This window comes from Periophthalmus magnuspinnatus, chromosome 11 (genome assembly GCF_009829125.3).
Source record: "Periophthalmus magnuspinnatus isolate fPerMag1 chromosome 11, fPerMag1.2.pri, whole genome shotgun sequence".
Taxonomy (NCBI): Eukaryota; Metazoa; Chordata; class Actinopteri; order Gobiiformes; family Gobiidae; genus Periophthalmus; species Periophthalmus magnuspinnatus.
The window spans coordinates 15,211,251-15,230,688 of NC_047136.2; the positions used below are offsets into that span (position 1 = coordinate 15,211,251).

The 19,438-nt window shown below is 38.0% G+C and overlaps 1 protein-coding gene across 1 annotated transcript in view; it reads right to left on the reverse strand.

The window, feature by feature from the left end:
- The window catches only part of macf1a (microtubule actin crosslinking factor 1a), a 175,159-nt gene that overhangs the window by 35,153 nt on the left and 120,568 nt on the right, over nt 1-19,438 (reverse strand). The window contains 10 exon segments of the mRNA XM_055225486.1: nt 190-231; nt 233-292; nt 294-314; nt 316-396; nt 398-466; nt 468-509; nt 2,264-2,435; nt 3,449-3,615; nt 4,353-4,523; nt 5,339-5,500. Coding sequence (XP_055081461.1) covers nt 190-231; nt 233-292; nt 294-314; nt 316-396; nt 398-466; nt 468-509; nt 2,264-2,435; nt 3,449-3,615; nt 4,353-4,523; nt 5,339-5,500 — 987 coding nt within the window.

Here is a 19,438-nt window from a genome sequence, read left to right on the forward strand (position 1 = left end):
CATAAGAAAGATAGATTGTTTGTATATTGAATAAAAAAGGAAAGGAGGACAGTTAATTCTTTATCTTCTTTATCTAAGCAAAGGAGAGCTGGCCCTATAGTTGTGATATGTTCCCTGTATATTCACTTAAATGGTTAGTTTGAGTAGTTAATGGTTAGTTAGATCTCTCATTCCCACACATGTTCATACCAGTGTGTGCTTGTGCTGCTCGCTCAGCTGATCTGGTAGGTAAACTCTGCACTGAGACCTGCCCCAGCCTCTGAGCCACTTCGGCCAGCCAATTCATCACCTCCCACCTCGTCCTCTCCAAACAGGCTGCGCATTGGCCAGAGCTTGATCCAACATGGCCGCCCTCCTCTCGCACCAATCAGAGAGCTCAGAGTGACTCAAACGCACAGACCCCCACACGCTCGTTCAGCCAATTACGGTCGGCCTCGCAGCTCAGGGGGGTCAAGCTCTGGCCCAGGGGACTCGAGGTGGTCCACGTCAGCTCCGCGTGAGGACACTTCCTCTTGAAACAGCCTGGGAGGTGTGTGTGTGTGAGTATGGAGTGCAAACAGGTGGTTTGTGGAGAAAAGTGAGACAAAAACAAAAATAAAACACAAAAGGATGAAAACTTAAAAATGTGCAAATGACAAGGGAGTGAATTCAAATAATAAAACAACATAAAATAAATAATGAACTTAAAGTAAACACAATGAAACAAAGGCAAGAATTGTCATGGGATCTGGTACTGGATCTTATTTTTGCATAAGGGCAATTAATATGGAAACTAATGGATTTCCACATGTTGTTTTTTTTTTTTTTGTCTGTAAAATAGCATTTTTCTTCTTTTCCTTTAAAGGGCCCATATTATGCTATTTTCTGATCTATGTTATAATGTTGATTTTAAACACTGCATTAAACAGCATCAATTCAAGTGAAACACGGTTGCACTGGAGAATAGTAATATTCTGATAATGCAATTCTTTGTATGAGGATAAAACATAAAATAATGAAACATGCAAAACTTATATGAACCAAAATAAAACAGAAATGCAGTGACAGGAGCTGGTCTCGTCTTGTTGTAACTAAATAAAATGTGGTTACTCTTGCTCTGATTTCTTTGTCAATTTATGTAACCTCTAATATTACAAATACACCACTAATTATGCTGTCACCTCAGGGAGTCGCTCTCGGGCATTTCGGTTGTTTTGTGGATGTTTCATCAGTTAAAAGTACTTCTAAAACATTATTGTCAGAAGTAAGTGACGGTTGCTTTTATGGGATTGTTTTTAAAAGATCTGTCACTCTGCGAGAACATCCAGGAGGATCTGCAGTTTTGGAGAGATTCACATCCAGCTGTTCAGTTCCTTGCCCATTACATCATGTTCATGCTCATCATATTTTTGATAATGTTAACTAACACATAGTTGACGTAATGCTTGTTATTCTTACTCTAAAAACACCAGTCTATATTTTATGCAGAATTAAACTTTCTTTGTATGATATTACACCATAGGGATATAACCATTAATACATTTTCTTTTTACTTCACACCTATTACTATAAAAGGAGAATTTTCTGAGTAGTATAGTATAATTAAAAAGTCTAGCTCCCTATCACTTTGCATCAGTTCTGGAGTAGAATATTGAGAGGGATCTGACTGCAGACCTCCAACCAAAAGGCCCCAACCTGCAGACCTCTATGTCCCTAAAAGTAAACAGACATGCCAAAAAGCCACCAAAGTCTACAGCTTCTTGTGTGATGTTTTCAACACAATGGTACAAAAGCTGACCTTGTTTTACAACTAAAGACAAGCCCAAACCCTTCCCTACCCTTAACCACTACAGATTTGTGCCAAATCTTAACCAGATACAGGGCCTACGGCAACACATTCACAGACAAACAACATCTAATATGCCTATGCTACTTACGCCCTTGCATATGTAAGTCTATGATGAGTGTTTTTTGTTTGTGATAACATGTTTTAAACTGCAAATTAACCTACATAGGCAGAGTAGAGACAACACAAAGATACTTCATTTTAAACTAGAAATGTATCTATTGGTTATTAAATGTCGGTGGAGGTGCATCCTGGTGGAGGTGTTTGGGGTAGGGTCCTTTGGGTGGAGGTCTATGGCTAGACTCTCTTAAAAATATTACAGTCTGATCATATCATCTGCAACTGGATATTGATTACTATAATGGTGCCATGGCAATGATCTCTCTAGCCTTTATTATACCTTGGTGTAGTCCCCTGTTCCCCTGTACCTCATTATACCATAGCCAGTACCTTATGTTTGGCAATTTGCTGTGTGATTTTGGCAGTCTGGGTTCCCATGGGTTCAGCGGAGCTCAGGCGTCGCTCTGTGGCACTGAGCCATTCACCCAAAGGCTCCAGCGCTTCGTGAAACTCCAACGCCAAAACCTGCAACTCCTCCAACTGCCTCTGCCTAGGGGACAAACAGCCAAATACACAATATAAGACATCAAAATGTGTCAAGTTTAGAGGGTTGTATGACTTCCAGAGGTGGGTAGCACTCAAGTTACATTTACTAAGTTACGTTTATTTGAGTAACTTTTTAAAAGAAATTGTATATTTCTAGCAGCATACAACATACTAGTAATAGAACTCTTACTTGAGTAAAAGTTTTGGTTATCTTCCCACTGTGAGTAAGTCCACAAGTGACAAAAGCGTTATATTATGTTAAATGATTTGAACATTTGTGTTTATGGCGCTGGTCCTTCAGATATAATGTAGTTTATCAAATTTTTATATATTCTTTGATGTTTTGTCCTTTCAGTTACATTCACTTCAAATTATAAATCTGACGTTACCTTCTGACAGTTACTCTTTAAGTTACTCTTACTTGAGGTTACATTGGTCAATGCGGTCTTGTCATTCAAAAAGCATCTCATCAGTAAATCCAGTTTATAAAATGGTAGAACATTATCCATGATGGAATAATTGAGGAATTTCAGAAATCCATGGACAAAAGCCATTAGTGGACTGGACCCATGATCACTTGTCCGATAACATAATTCCTTTGCTTTTCCTTTGTACATGTCTCAAGTAAGGGAGCCGAGATCAGACTATGGAGGAAGAAATTAGACAGATTTTTATCTTAAATGACGATAATTAAAAATGGTAATGTTTATGTCCAAATATAAACAACTGGAGTACTACTACATCTTCTATGCATTCAGGGCCTTACATTCACATTCACAGTTATTTTAAATCTTTGTTCTTGTTTGATGCTATCTGTACCTCAACACAATGGGGTATCACTAATTTAACACTCAAATTTGATTAGCAGACACCCCAACCACAGAAATCTGCAAATGTGATAATTAAATATTGACTGGTTTAGACAAAGCCACATTTAAAAAAAATTTTTTATGGAGATGGAAAGATAAGGTTTACGGCACAGATTAAGCCTGCATTAGTTAACCCGGGCTCACATACCTGCCGTCGGCCTTGTACAGGAGGCTGGTCCACCTCTGGGCCAGACTTTGGAGCTGGGTTTGGATCTTGTCCCGGTCTGGAGCGTCGGCGGTGGTTGCGATTCGCTCTCCCTCGGCTCGGATCATCTCCACTGTAGGTCTGCGGTCGTCCAGGAGTCTTTGTAACAACTATAGGGACAAATATAAAGAAATTTAGTCTAAAGGATAAATGGTTTTGTTTGAGCAAAATATGATAAAGTCAACGCAAACCCATCTCCACTTTTTTCTATTTTAGTGCAGACTTTTAGACACCTAGAGGTATATTTACTTTAAGTTAAGTTTGCTTCCTGTTCAGACCGTGTCTATTTCTTCTGCTTTGAAATGCTCTCAGCTCAAGAATGCACTCTCTTGAGTTACTATTTTCTTATCAAAGCGGTGACACCATTTTTGTTGGGAGGATGTAAACACTTTTGATTGATCTGTCTTCACCAGAACTGCTCTCCTCCTTTCACAATTGCAGGAAGTGCGTGTTAGATAAACAGGAGAGGTGAGTGAGACAATGTAGACCCAGGATAAACGTGTCTATTGCATCTTGACTGGACTAAAGATGTATATAAGGGTCTTGAAAGGAATTAGAACATCTAACTCATATATCTACTTTCGCTTTTTAAAGGTGCACTATGTCACTACTACTCGTCTCTGTGGAGATGTTGTTGCCTTGTCAGGAATGTTTCAGAGTATGCCATTAAACTTATCTTATACTATAATGGCTGGTGTTTTAGTGCTAAAAATAGCTTGGGAAAAATTCTTATTATAAGTACATGAGTGAAGGTCATGTATTGTACCTTTAAAGTTTTGAATCTTAAATGTCATAAGTGTAAGGTGTAATAATGTGTGTGGATATCATAATGCACAGTATATTGTACCTTCTGTTCCTGTATTTGTGCCTTGACCACACGGTACTCTGCAGACGGAGACTTCTGATTGGCCACCAGCTCTTCCGTATCGCTGAGCCAACTGAGCAGAGGCTCCAGAGCATCTTGAAACTTCCCACAATGCAACAGGGCCTCCTGCAGCTGGGCAATGCGCTCTGCCAGCTGAGGCCAGAGGAGGAAGTGGTGAGCAGGAGAAGCAAATCAATAAGAGCATTCATTTAGGTGTTTGACCAACTTAAAAACTGTTGGTTAATGCTAGGTTGTGACTTTAATGCTATTTAAAAGGGGCAAATCATCTTACCTGTTGTAGTTACATCATAAGTCAGTTCTTTATGGTCAGATTATGATAAAACAAAACTAGAATTAAAGTCTAACTTGAGTAAAAAAGAAAAATCTCTGCCTCCAGTTAGCTTTACTAAAGGTTATTATCTTTGGTATAGGTTCAGTCTGTCAAGAATCAGTCATTTCTAATTGTCAATAATACACTTGGGTCTTTTTAATGGAGAGGTCTGTGCACTGCTGTCCATGCTGTAATAAAGTACTTTTAATCTTTCATATTACAGAGTGCCTCTCTACTTGACTGCTGTACACACATCCTTTTGGTTATATTGGCAAGTCAATCTGTTTTTATATATCTTTTAGCCACATCCATGCACAGCACCTGTAAATTGACTCACTGATGCACTCATCTCTTCATTTTTTTCCTATGTTGTTTATGCTCAGGAAATGAATATTGCAAGCCATTTTATTAAGATAAAATTAAACTGAATAAAAAATATGAGGGGGAAAAAGCGCAATAAATTTTGCCATCATATTACCCTGCCCTATCCAAATAATAATAATAATACATCAGAATTTCAGACACTCAAAGACACTTTGCATAAAACAGAAAAGACAAAAGAACAACTATCCAGTACTTGGTGAAATACTGCAGTTACATTTGATATCATGACCCTAGATACTTAAACTGTACCTACCCTTTTGTTGAGTGAGTTCCATCTGAGGTTGGTGGTCTCCAGGTCGTGCTCTAGACCCTGTGTATCTGTGTGTTTGGCAGCGCTCTGGATCAGGCCCTGTCCCACCGCGTTCACATGCTGCAACTTTGGCTGGATACTGTCCACTTGCTCTGACTCCACTGCCTAAAACAAAGAGAGAAACGCAAAATTGTCAAATAAGTGTTTTAGAATAGACTATGGGGAAACAAACAGACTATGGGGGTCTCCTCGATCAATGGAAAATACTGTTTATTATTTATCTTTTTTCACCTTTATAGTCCAGGTTAGAGACACAGATGAGTGGAGGCTAACCAAACCTACACCAAGATGTAGCATTACTAGCATTTCTTTGTGGTAAAGATGGTTGATTCACTGTTACATTAAAGAGGTGGGCGATGGGAGTCTCCTCAGACAGAGCTGAGAGGAGGGGGCAGACAGAGGATTAAAGGATTACGCAGTTTGGGGGCTGACTGGAAAAAGCTGAGTCGACAAAACCTAATCACAAATTTAAACACTCACAGCAGTAGTACAACACCACACACACATTTACACAGATGTTTATGAAGAGGGAGGGAAGGGGCCATATTGGACCTACTATAGAGCCAGACTCCCAACAATTAAGACTACACACTACTTCTCCGGCTGTAGATCACAAAGACACAGCAAGACTAGCATGACAACCTTAAACAAACATTCAAAAGCAGTTCTTGAAATAATACAAGGGATGCATCTAGATTGTTTTGCAAGGAATGGTCCACAGTATCTCCATGGACACCAGGTCAACTATTTTTCTAAACAATAAAAATGCCTGTAATTGAATAAATGCAACATAGATACGCTTAATATCGTACTATCGAACTAAAGATAATTCGACCCTCCAAAAAGAAAAACTACATAGTGCATCTTTAATCTATATTCATGAAGACTAGCGGTGACACCACCAAGCCAAGTTACAGGTCAAATCTGTGGAGGGACGAGGAGTGCAGGGATTTCAAGGTATTTTGTAGCGACAAAAGGCCTGTAAATTAATGAAAGATAGTTTAAAGTTTAAAGCCACAATGTGACATTCTGGGCAAAGCCATAATATTTCCATGGAGACAAGCAGATACCAGACTCCTGTCAGAAATGTTTCATAGTGTATCTTTTAAGTAAACCATAAAGGAGATTGGAAGAACCCCAAGTAACCATAGAAACTCTAGAAATTACACAATCAAACCTTGCTAATCTGCAACAATGGGTACACATATCAATTAATTAACAATTAACATAGTGATCAATAATCAATAGTTTTCCAATATTTCTCAAACCAGTGTGTATTATTCTGACCTCTCTAAGTCCCCTGTTGTGTTGGACGAGATGGAGATGGGGTCAAATGACATTAAACTACTGAGGCCTGACATTCAGACAGAAGCAGGACTCTCCCAGGGCAGTATAAAGCTGGACGAGCCAAAACCCAAATGCCACACAACCACAAATACAACCAGACCTCCCTCTCTCCATTGCACTTGCTTTCTATCTCTTTATCTCTCTCAAAATGACTCTGGTGAAGTTGGACCCTATTGATACTATGCACTGACATCACACTGGGGGTGTTCTACATGTTCAATAATCTATGATCAATATGAGCTTTCATAGTCGCGTTTAGGGATTTGATGTTCTGCAAAAAAGGTGAGTGACTAACTGAAAAACTGTTGGCTAATGTCAACTAGCTTGTGAATTATTTGAGAGGTGTTTAACAGTACAAATCAGCTCATCTGTTCTGGTCAGACTGTTAGACTTTAATCTGATCTTTATTCTGACACAGAGCTTCTGACAGAGTAGCGCCTTCAGCACCACTATCAATATGGCTTCCGTGTTAAAATCTGTCATGTGGGTGCAGGAGCTGTACTCTCAAATTAAATAAATATTACAAAAAAGATACTAGATCTAGGGGTATTATTTGCTAAAACATTTATTGTTTTGTAAATACTATATTTGCTGAAAACAACGTATTAACCTGTTTTATATGTTTCATTTTTCTTTCTGGCACTCTGAGTCTCTCCTCCCTTTGGTCCCTGCATTAAGTCACTCCCCCTTCAGAGCGATATCGCAACACAATCAGTGTGCATCCCACTAATAAAACTACTGCACATCACAACAGATTTGTGAAGTTGTTATGTACAGTTTTATATCATGCTTTTGTTTATTTATGGAGAATTGTTATATAGGAGTATGGATGGCGTAGCTTTGTGGGCTGAGCATTGCACAGACTCTTACAGCTAACCATAACGAGGGTCTGAATGGGCCCTGGGAGAGCAAAAATACTCAAACATGCATGGATGACATCTAAAACCTCATCAGGCATGTTTTTGATGAGGGAAAAATGTCATAAAAAATACATTGAGCATAATACCTACTCTTTAACAAATAGCTCAAATTGTATTAAAGATATTTTCCATCATAAATAAACGTACAGTAAAAATGACACCTCAAATGCAGCGCTAAAACATGCAGTGGTAATGGTGCTGGTGTGGCTATATACCAAGAGGGAGCCCAATGAGACTTTACACATCGGCTAATTTCATTTACTGAATGTAGGTCTAGCAATTATCTTCTTTTATTTGAAAACAATTAACATCTGCTTAAGTTAGCTTTGTTTTCATAGATTATAGTGATATAGTGCCAAAGGTGCCCCTAAGTGAGTGTATTTTTTTAATGCAGAGTATTCAAAAAACAACAATAAAAGCTAATTTTAAAGCAAGGGCATTTCCACATTTATTTGACTAAAACAAAGACAGCCTTCGCAATTTGCACCTTAAGACCATTCAAAGTGTGATTTCTGTTTAATTGGGTTTCATTTTGCAGCTCTAATGGGGAACATTACATTTAATTGAGTCGTTTGCAGATTTCTCATTGAAAAAGAAATGAATCCTGACTATAATGGCTTAAAACAAAGCAAATGGTTAAGTACATTTTATATGTGCATTCAAAGAGCAGAGGTTCTTCTCGTCTCAAACCAAGTACCAACTAATATAATATTGGTTTTCCGAGTACCACCAGATCTAAACCAGGACTATATCAGGCCAAGATTAGGACTATACATGGTCTACAATGAGACTAAACCATGTCTAAAACATGGATAAGGTAGTTCTAATTGATTTTTAACAAGACAAATCAAATATTCAAACTGCAGAGGTACCACAGAGTCATCCTGCGTACCACACTTTGAAAAACAGCCGTATAGAGTATATGAAGGTTGTGAATGAGAGTTTGGCCTGTTTTTGTACAGCGTTCAATGGAAACAGCTGTGTTGTGGTGACGGGCGTCAAGCTCAAACAGGAAGTTTGTCGCCCCCAAAACAATGAGCTGCAGCCTGACCTGCCCCACCCAAAAACCTTATCCAAAAACCAGACCATCCTGAACTACAACCTGGTGTCGGACTGGTATAAGTCATAGATGGAGGTGTATTTAAGAGCACAAAAGAATAATTCATCACCAACTTTCACTAGCATTTGAACACAGAAAAGTAAGGGTGGACAATATGACACAAAGCTACATATCCTATTTTTATCCTCTTAACTTTTGTAAACTAGCTAACATTTATATGGCTCTGTTCAGAGTCTACACTTCACTGTGCTTGGTTAAATCCAATAGACTGACCAATAGGAGGCATGGGTGAAGTAAAGAAAAGTAAAGATGGAAGTGTCTATTTTGGAGAATAGTTGCATTAAAAAAACAACTCTGAATCATGATAAATTATGAACTAAAATGACCAAGAAGTTATCCAAATTGTATATAATTCCACACAATAGCTCAGAAAAGTCCACATTACAATTACATTACTTGAATCAGTAATTAGCACATTTAAATTTCTGATTTTGAAAGGGAAAGCTTTATACTGAAGCACTGAAGTAAAGTTTGACTTTCTCTCTTGTCATTCTGTACATATTGGTGTGCACTTCCCTGCCTCTCCCGCTTCCCCCTGTGTTTCTGTGGCTGGAACCACTAAACCCAGAGCTCTGGACACTCTCCCACATATTTCACATTCTTCTCCACCTCAGCCACGGGACCGTCCTGTCACAACAGACCAAGCAGATACCGCCAAATCAATCCCTAACACACTCCCCTCCTCCACTCTCAATCCTCCTCTCTCTCTCTATCTTCTCCTCCCTCCAACTCTCCCCCCATCTCACCCTCTTTCACTCAGTCCCTCTCTCTCCACTCCTCCTTCCCTACTCCCTCTCTCTGTCACTCCTCCATCTAACTCTCCTCACCTCTCCTCTGTGTGTTCTTTGTCAACCTGTGTCTACCTCTCTCCCACTTCACAGCTGCCCATCATCACTCACATTTGAATATAATCTATTATTTTATTTTTTTTAATGTAGACCACAACACTGCCTGGTGTTAAATCCACAGTTTGTGTCAACACATGAGAAGGTTGAAATATATTGGACTCTATTGGATTTGGGAAGTTTGACTCTAGAGAAAAATAATCTTTTTTAAATTTTATTTTAACATTTATTATTACTTTTTATTTCAGGTTAAGGTTAATTTTTCTGTCTTCATACTTTTTATTATTGCTTACTTTTTCCAATACAGTACAAACAATAATTCAGTTATAAAGTAAAACATTACACTCTCACCCACTTAGTTAGAACCACACCCTTAACACCCCAAATATTATATAATATGTTTGCTACTGTAAACTGCAGTAGTGATGTCAGCCAAGTCATTTAATTACTTTGCAACAAGGCTCATAAAAATGCATGAACCTACCCTCACCCTATTAAATCATACAGTAAATACATATATGAAATAAACATGCACCATGTGTCATCATGAGGTAAACCTATAGCTATCATAAACTAGATAAAGAGGAACAGCTCAGTAGTGTCCAATCATAGTTCATGTATTTCTAAGAATGCAAACTCAGATCATGTTTTAACCTTTATTTAGAAAATAAAGATTAACCCCCGGGTTCACTGCCACCGCTATACGCCCAACTGCTCTGTACTTACTTTGTTCTCCAGTTTTATTTTCTTAAGCTATGATACACGTAGGCTTCAGTAGCGTTGCATAGTCATTGTCTCTTTGTTGTAATGACGTTTATGCCGCAGTCAGCTCGCAGTGGCCACCGTAGTTTTGTAACGTGGAAGTCAGTGGACTTGATTCCTTTTTAAAAAGTTGTTTTAGATGAATGTTGCGATTTAAAATGTGAAAATTATCACATAATGAGCTGGTGAGGGTTTCATAGATTATAACTATATAGCAGACACAAGTACAATATGTCTTCTTTAATGGTGTAAAACGGTTAATTTGATGCGTTTCTTGTGCCTCCATGATTTTGTTTGATATGACCTGTATTCAAAAGCAAACTAACAAGCAAAGTTCAAAGTTTTAGTCATAGCCATAATGGAAATAACCTAGCCATAATAGCATAATGGACTATAACTAGTGCATAATAATAAACTATGTCATTGTGCAAACAGTGCCTCGCCTAAGCCTTGAAGAAGCTAGTATCAGGGTCGCAGCCCAGAGCCCAGCCAACCTCTCCTCCATTTCTATTATCTAACAAGTATATGACCAAAGGCAAGAGTAGTAGTGGATAATATTAACTATAATATGTTTTATGTTAAACAGTGTCAAACTTTCATTGGTGCAAACAGCTCCTTTGGCTTCCACTCCCTCTCTTCCTGACAGACCTCAGCCTCCTTTTCCTGTCTTTCAAACCACCTCCTTCCTCACTCTGGGCTTTCTCTTTCACTGCACAGACAAAACCAGGTCACCAAAGCACTACAATTTGTAAATATTATAATAAATATATTGTAAAGTTTAATAAAGATTTTAAAAGTTAGATATCGGCTTGTATTTGAGACAACAATCGACTTTGCAGAACAAGAGTGAAGACTTTTTTGAGAATGACTCAACTGATTCAACAGCTACAACCAGTTACTAGAAGTAGCAGCAGTAGTAGTAGTAGTATTAGCAGTAACATCACTAGTACTAGTAAAGATAAACCTTTATTTGTCCCATAATGGGGATATTACAGTGTTGCAACGCAAATGTCAAGAACAAAAGGTGAATAACATGTGATCAAAGTCAAGATAAATAACTACAGATAGCAAGAGCAGTAGTAGTAGTAGTAGTAGTAGTAGTAGTAGTAGTAGTAGTAGTAGTAGTAGTAGTAGAAGTAGTAAGAGTAGTAGTAGTAATGCAAGCATACAAGGAAATATAGTAGTAATCAATGTATGAATAAATTCATTCATAGTTTTATTTACATGATCTATCTTGTTTGTACTGCACTGGACCTGTACTGGTATAAATATTGGTTTATACATCTCTAACCAGTTTGACTATTGCCATAGCCAGATATTTTGATCCTATTACAGTCCACAAACGAAACAATGAACTGTGCTGAACAAACAAATGCCATGCAAATATCCAGAGCATTCACAGCACTATATGAACAAGCTGCAGAAACATTCTCCTTGTTTCTACTCAACATAGGAATAATCGAACATAATAACTCTACCTTGTATTTTAAAATATTGGGTAACACTATAATAACTAAACTTGTACCTTAATTAAACATGAACAAATAGTTTTTTAAGGATGATTTAGGCTTACTAACCACTTAAAGGACTTATATTATGAAAAATTGACTCCGGTGAGCTTTAAGACATGTTAAAATCTTGTAACATCATCAAAAACATACCTGGATTTGCGTTTTGATTCATTCACACATGTTTGTGTAACTCTGCATTATTAAGCTGTCTACATCTCCAAAGGTTAAAATGCTCTGTTCCACCTTCTGATGTTGTGTGGTGGTAGTTTCTAAGTTAAAAGCTCCTTTTACCTCTTGTTCAGTAGAGATTAGCAATTCCAGGTCTAAAATTATCAAAATGATTCTAGTGAAGGTGTATGGAGTTTAAAAATACAGTGTAGCACTTCCTGTATTGCCACATGACCTCACAAGGTGGAACAGGGTGTTTTGATGACGTTATAATATGGTAGAAAGCTAAAAAACCTAGAAATATACCAATATGGTATAATTATAATGTGTGGACATTTTTACTATTATACCAAGCAGCTGAGTATAAACAAGCTTTGGACATTTTAGAGTCCACATCTTTCCTGCTGAATCCTGCTGCTTGTTTGGAAAGCTACAATTATCCCCCTTCTTTAAAAGGATGAGACAAGGAGGCACCTGCTTCACACAGAACCTTCCCCTGTCTGCATCTATCTACTAAATAAATGAAGTTGAAGCTATATTTACTCCTGGTATAGAGGTTATGCAGATGACATCAGAACATTCTGAATTTTGAGTGTCAATGGTAGGTAATGATATGTTCTTCTGTAAAACCTCAAAACACAAGTCAACAGTAGCAGTTAGCAATTGGCTAAACAACAGAGACACTGACAGACACTGCAGACTACAGGAACGTTTATCACTGATACACACTTTGGGATCAGATGCAGTTGAACTGAACCTTTCTCTTCTTAAATAAGATTTTTCTGAGTGTGTGTTGAGAAGATTAGGAGAGATCCTTTATCTCTCTCTATCATTAGCTAACAAACTAGCTAAGCTTTGCACAGTCACAGCAACAACGGGCATTTTTCCATTTTGTTGTAAGCTAATGTAACCTAAAAGAAATAGTTCCATGGATAAAAATTAGGCCAAAAGAAGCAAAGAAACACATTTTGTCTGCTGTGCTGCCCACAGTTCTGCCTCAGTGCCACTCAGTCGGAATGTTGAGAGGCATTTTCAAATAACATGATGTCAGTGCATAACCTGCTGCACACTGTTTTTATTATAGTGGACTTTTATGATTGTGACTGCCTTGTAAATGATAAAAGAAATCATAAAAAAACAAAAACAAATGTGTAACAAATGCCATACTCTGGAACATTCCAGAAAACTCAGATGGACATAAGCAAGTGGCTGATCCACACCCTCCCAAAAAAACAAAACAAAACAAAAAACAAAGCACATCTTTTTAATAACTTATTATGGAAAGAACTGGCAATGCTGGAGGGCAAACAACTTAACAATCATTTACACTGAACTAGTAGTACAAGGAAATACATAATTATACTCATTTGGGTTTGTTAATAATTAAGGGCTTTTCTTTTCATAGAGCACAACAGCATACTGATAACACATTTAACCTACTTATGTAGCTCACAATATAGTACATAAAAAGCCCTATTCTCCTGTCTGTATTGTCCATGGCTGTGTCTATAAAAGCATGTGGTGTGGTCCATCTGTCTGTCTGTTCCACCTTCACTCCACTCACTGGGAGTCCAAATGAGCTTCATGTTAATCCAGGGCCTTCTGCCTGAGCCCGCTGCCAGGTCGCCTCTCTAAACCAAGCCTCCAGGGGGCGCTACAGGGTGGTCACGGCTGCAAACAATGGCATTCTCTGCTCGAACACACAAGCAACGTCTACGCCAAACACCTTAAACTAAAGTTACTGTTATTGCTTTGTTAAGGGCAGTCTAGTTATTATAAAGTGTTACACGTCATTCATAGAATAAAATGCTGTTTACCAAGATTGCATTTTTTTAAATGTATTTATTGCTCCCATCATGTTAAGAATGACCTTTTTCTTTCAATTAAATGTCTACATAGAAAAATCAACTCACAAATCATGGGTTACACATTAAACTGCTGGATTATTTAAACAGCAAAATGACGCAAAATAATGCCAAAATATTCAACCCTTTATTCCACTTTTGGCACCGTTTTATCGGATATATCGGTTTAAATTCCCAGGGCAGTTTTGAGTGAATGCTTGTGTATCCGTTGTTGTTGGCAGGGGCAGTAGAATTTCGCCTCTCACCTCCTTATCTCTCCAACACAAGCAACCTAGCAGCAGCAGGAGAGGGGGCAGGAGAGGGGGGCAGGAGAGGGGGGCATAAGAGGGGGCAGGGGCAGATAAGAGAGGACGGATTTCAGCACATAATTATTATAAGTATCACTTTAGGGCACACGGCGAGTTCAATTTATTTTCTTCAAGTCCATCAAGAAAATGAAGAGTGGGAGTATTGGCAAAAAGCTACTGACCAAGTAATATTTTAAGAGACCGATATCTGATTTGGCAGTCTTCTGTAATGTTTTCATTCTTTTAGGTTTACTTATTTCTTTATTTAAATCCTAATTTTGAGTGACAACTTTTTGACTTAAAGCTCAGCTATTCTGCAAAATCCTGCAAAATTTGCACATGTTTGAGCAAACTTTAATTTTATTTTCAAGACGCCATTTAGCTACTCAAATCCCGTTCTCACTGCCACCAATATGTGCTCACTGCTCTGTACTTTCTTTGCTCTCCAATTTGATTTTCTTAATCTTCTTAAGTGATATGCATCGGATTTGGTAGAGTCGCATAGTCATTTTGGTTCAAATGAAAAAAAAAAAATCTGCTACTCGCTAGTGTGATCTGCAACTGTTCATTAGAGGTGCCGACAACTTGGCGTATCTTTGTTGTGATAATAATAATAATAATAATATTAATAATACAGACGTTATTTTAATATATTTTGATTTTTCAAGTGCCTTATTGAGACTTGTAGACTAGGCCTGTCATGATAATCACTATATCAACGTATTGTTCATATATGATATATTGTTCGTATATGAGGTAGGAAGGAGGAACAATATTTTTTATCGTATGTATATTTTCTTTGCACTACTCGAAAATATGTGGCTATTTTTGGGCTATATGATCAGATTTGAGATGTAAAATTAATAGCTTCTATGACTCAATAGAGATGTAAACTAAAAACGTAAGTATTTCATTCGGCTGTTTATTTCTCTTTTTTTTTTTTAACAATATTGTACATTTAGAATAATTTTTGTGGTTTAAATCTGCTCTTGGGTTATTGCGTCCGGGGCATAATTAGATCCAATATCATCTACATTTACTTCATCAATATATAGAACTTCAAAATATGTTATCGTGACAGGCCTAAACCCAACCTCCCATAGCAATAAGCACATCTTAAGGCTCCAGTGGATACAAGGTAGGACATGATCTTGTTATCTTCTATTTACCTACATTACATTATCTGGCCTCTGTCCAGGTTCATTTCCCTACACTGATCTAAATGCACTTAAACTGCAGAGTAAATGAGATGTGACCGAGGCTGGAGCAGATTGATGGAAACAGTAATACAATAAAGGTGCTGCAGTTTAAACAGTCCAAAGACGTCAACAAACACGTCACTAGCATCAGAGCTAGCAACCACGCGTTCTGCATTTAAGCATTGATCTAATTCAGACCTGAGTAATTTGACTCTCTGTTAAATTAGTGTTACACAGGGTCAATTGTTCTCTAAGCCAAACGCATGTATTACCAAGTGCAAAATGGTCCAAATTGTGTGTAATTACTATTCCTGTGTGTAAGTGAGGTTAAGGTCAGGCTACTGCACCGTTGAAATGAGTGGGTCAACTGTGGAACTTTAAATGAGAGAAACTTATTGTGAAATTGACAAAAAATACATAAATATATATTTTTTTCATTCTTTTTTTTTACTAGTTATGAGTCATAGGTGATTGGAGCCAATCCCATCAGCTTGAAAGGGGCACTGAGCAACTGTCAGAGAGTAACCTCCGAAAAACAAGAATTTTAATTTAATTACCTTAAAAAATAATGAGATGGATTTAAACAACACATTTTTAGGAGCCTGTGATCAATACGAGCACTCATTGTCATGTTTAGGTGTTTGATTTTCAACAAAAAAGGTGCTACCTTGTTTAACATCAGCTCACCTGTTGTAGCTCCAACTAAGTCAGCTCTTCATGATCAGATTATGTTAAAGCAAAACTCAGATTAAAGTCTAACTTAAGTAACGGAGCTTCAGAGAGAGCAGTGACTACAGTTTGCATCGCATCCCCAAGGAATGTTGATGACATCAGCTGCAAAGCATCAAATGGTAGTTTTCAGATGTCATAATCCTAGATACATTCTACAAAAGTAATGATGAAAAATAATAAATACATGATAATAGATAAAGTACATCAGAATATCAAACCATCTAAATGCTCCATACTTAAATTGAAATCAGAAATTGCTAATTCCCAATAACTAAGTAAATGCCGGTATACCTCCTATGTGTGAGACAGGCAGCGTGACCAAAAGAACTTCCTGGTAAACGCATTTTGAGTTAGGACTACGGTATGAAAAACATCTGAGCTCACTTTAGCCTGAGCCAGAGACTGAGTCAGAGTTATAGCATTGTACAAACCAGACCCAGTTCAGTGCACCAACTATGCACAATCTCCACATTAAGCTCAGAGTAAACCCACAAAAACACAGGGAGATAAGAGAGATAAGAAAGCGAGAGGCTTCAGACACAGCCCAGATGAATGCAGACTGACGGCTCTGTCAAACATTGCACATCAGTTCACAACAGGGCAGGTCGAAAGGATTACAGGAGACTTTTACTGCTAATGTGAGTAAAATACAGCTCATTACAACATAATGAACAATGTCTTTCTAAATCTAATGGGTAGCGACTATATTGCAAGAAGACTTGCAATATATAGAAGAGACTAAATAACAACATATTAAAATTAAAAAAGAAAACAGGAACCTAAACATAAATAAGTGTAATTATTATGGCTTTCAAAATTGGAATATAAAGTTGTTGTTTTTTTGGACATAACATTAAGGTAGTACGAAACTCTTATACTGAAAGCATATATTACTTGTTATGCAGCACATGGAGCAAGCAGGACTGTACCATGTAAAAACAACAGTGGACAAAATGGTAAGATGTTGTACTATTTTTCATGTTAAATCAACCAAAAATAGAATAAATGATAGCTTACCAGTTTCTAACAAGTTCCTAAGTACAGCATTATGTTACCAAACTTAGTATCACTACCCTTTTGCAACAGACATAAACATGTATTTCTACTTGTTTTTGTATATTTGAGTAAAACAAACATTTTCACCATTTCAATCCATATAAGCTTACTTTCTAATCCATTTTTAATTTGTTTACTCTCTGAACTTGAATGACCCAAACGATATTTAAGAGCTTTTAGTGTTGTGTACAAACAGTGGTTCTATATTGACATACCACAGAGCCTTAGGCGCAAACCTCTGGATGAATCACACAAGAAACAACTGACCAACAGAACACACAATCCCAGCATACACCGCACACTTAAAGACAGCCTGGATGACCCTGAAGTTCCCATAAGTCTTTGCTCCCCTCACCCCTTTTTAAAGAGTCACATTTCAATCATTTAAAGCCCCCCAAACACAAGCGGCTAATTATGGCGTCTGCATAACTTCACCCCGGCGAGTATTTTCCGTGCCAAGCCTACACCCGGATACCTGACCCAGTTCTCTCCTCCACGCTATTTGTCTGTGTGCGTCCACATCCAATGCATTCAGGACTATAAACAGCATTTTGATCAGCTTTCATACTCTGCTAACAAACCTCCCTTTGGTGGAAAAACATGTTGATGTGTCTCTCTCTTCCCAAGGTTAAGTGTATTCTAGTATGTATTAAGAAAGAAAAGAAGTCAAATGTGTACACAAAAGGTTTAGAAATTGTTCTCACAGATACTCTTAATTGTAGTAAATTAATGACAGTAGGTTATTTCATTAATATTTGCATTACAGTATCACTTTATAAATGGACAAACATCCCAGCATGTTCCTGTAATTATAAATTGTCAGCAGGATGCCTTCCCCAATTTTAGGGAGTACACACAGAAAATGCACTATGCTACGCTTGCTCATCAGCTTAATGTAACAACACAATTTTGATGTAAGTATATTTGACAAGAGTGCTTTTCAAATCGTGGCCCAGGGATAAATTGTATGACTTCTACAAAAGTAAGATAAAATCACAATTAAAGTAATACACAATTATTCTGAAAGTTAAAAAAACTTCTCTTCGAAAAAGCAGCGGCAGCAGGTGGGACGAATCTGCAATGAAACTCCATATTCAACTGATGTAATATAATCCAAATGTTCTGTATAAAACATTGTAAACTGAGTAAAATCACAATAACTAGCTTTATATAATACCTATAATTCTGCTACATTTTCTCAGCTGCCATTTGGCATAATATTCACTTTTACACTTGCACACACAACACATTTCAATTGGGTCTGAACTGAGAACTAAACAAGGACTAGAACAGGACTAAACCACGTCTACATCAGGAGTAAACTGGGCTCAAACCAGGACCAAACCAGAACTGAACGCACTCTTTCCAACAACTGTCAGCTGCAATGACTCATTAAAGAACATTTGGAGTGAATGGATACGACTTCTGTTTTATGGAGAATACGTGTTTCCTAAAATAACAGTAAGAGTTAATGGCATACCTCAGCAGCTGTGTCTGATTCGGGACGGGGTAATGTATTGGGTGATTCATGCTCCTCAGCAGAGCTATGTCCTGATTCTGGGAGGGGGTCTGCATAACAAGGCGTAGACCCCTTTTGGGAATCCTCTTCCTCCTGGGAGTTTAACACTGGCGTTTCAATCCTTTCAGAAAACAGATTATAGAGTAATCCCGGTTCAATGTTGTCCCAAACTGGATCGGAGTTGAAGAAAGGAAAATCCAAAGTAGATCCTTCAGACTCCCAATCACTGTCCCCTTCCACAGACCCCAAAACGAAATCTACTCCCGATTGAGTCCCTTCGGAAAACGAGTCCAAATCCTGATCTTCACAAACCGATTCTATGTCGGAGCGGCCCGGCTGTGGTCGCTCAGGTGCAGCCATGTAAACAAAACTATCAGGAGAGAGGACGGCTCCATCTTGTTCCTCTGTCCCGTGTGTGGGTTTGGGGATAGGACTGGGGGGAACAGAATCCTCAAAGGGGGAAGGGGGGCAGTCATGCGGCGATTGTGGAGGCACTGAAACGGCCAAGTAAACAAAACTATCTGAAACAACAAAAGCTTCAGATGAGTCTTTAGAGTTCAAAGCAGCACCAACTAGATCAGAGTCTGAAACAGGAGACAAATGGCATATAGGGTCTACATTTTCAGGGTTATTAACGGAGTTTTCTTGGGGTATGCTTGCTGTTACTTCAACTGAATTTGGCTCAGAGGGTGCATCTACAGTCTCCGGTGCA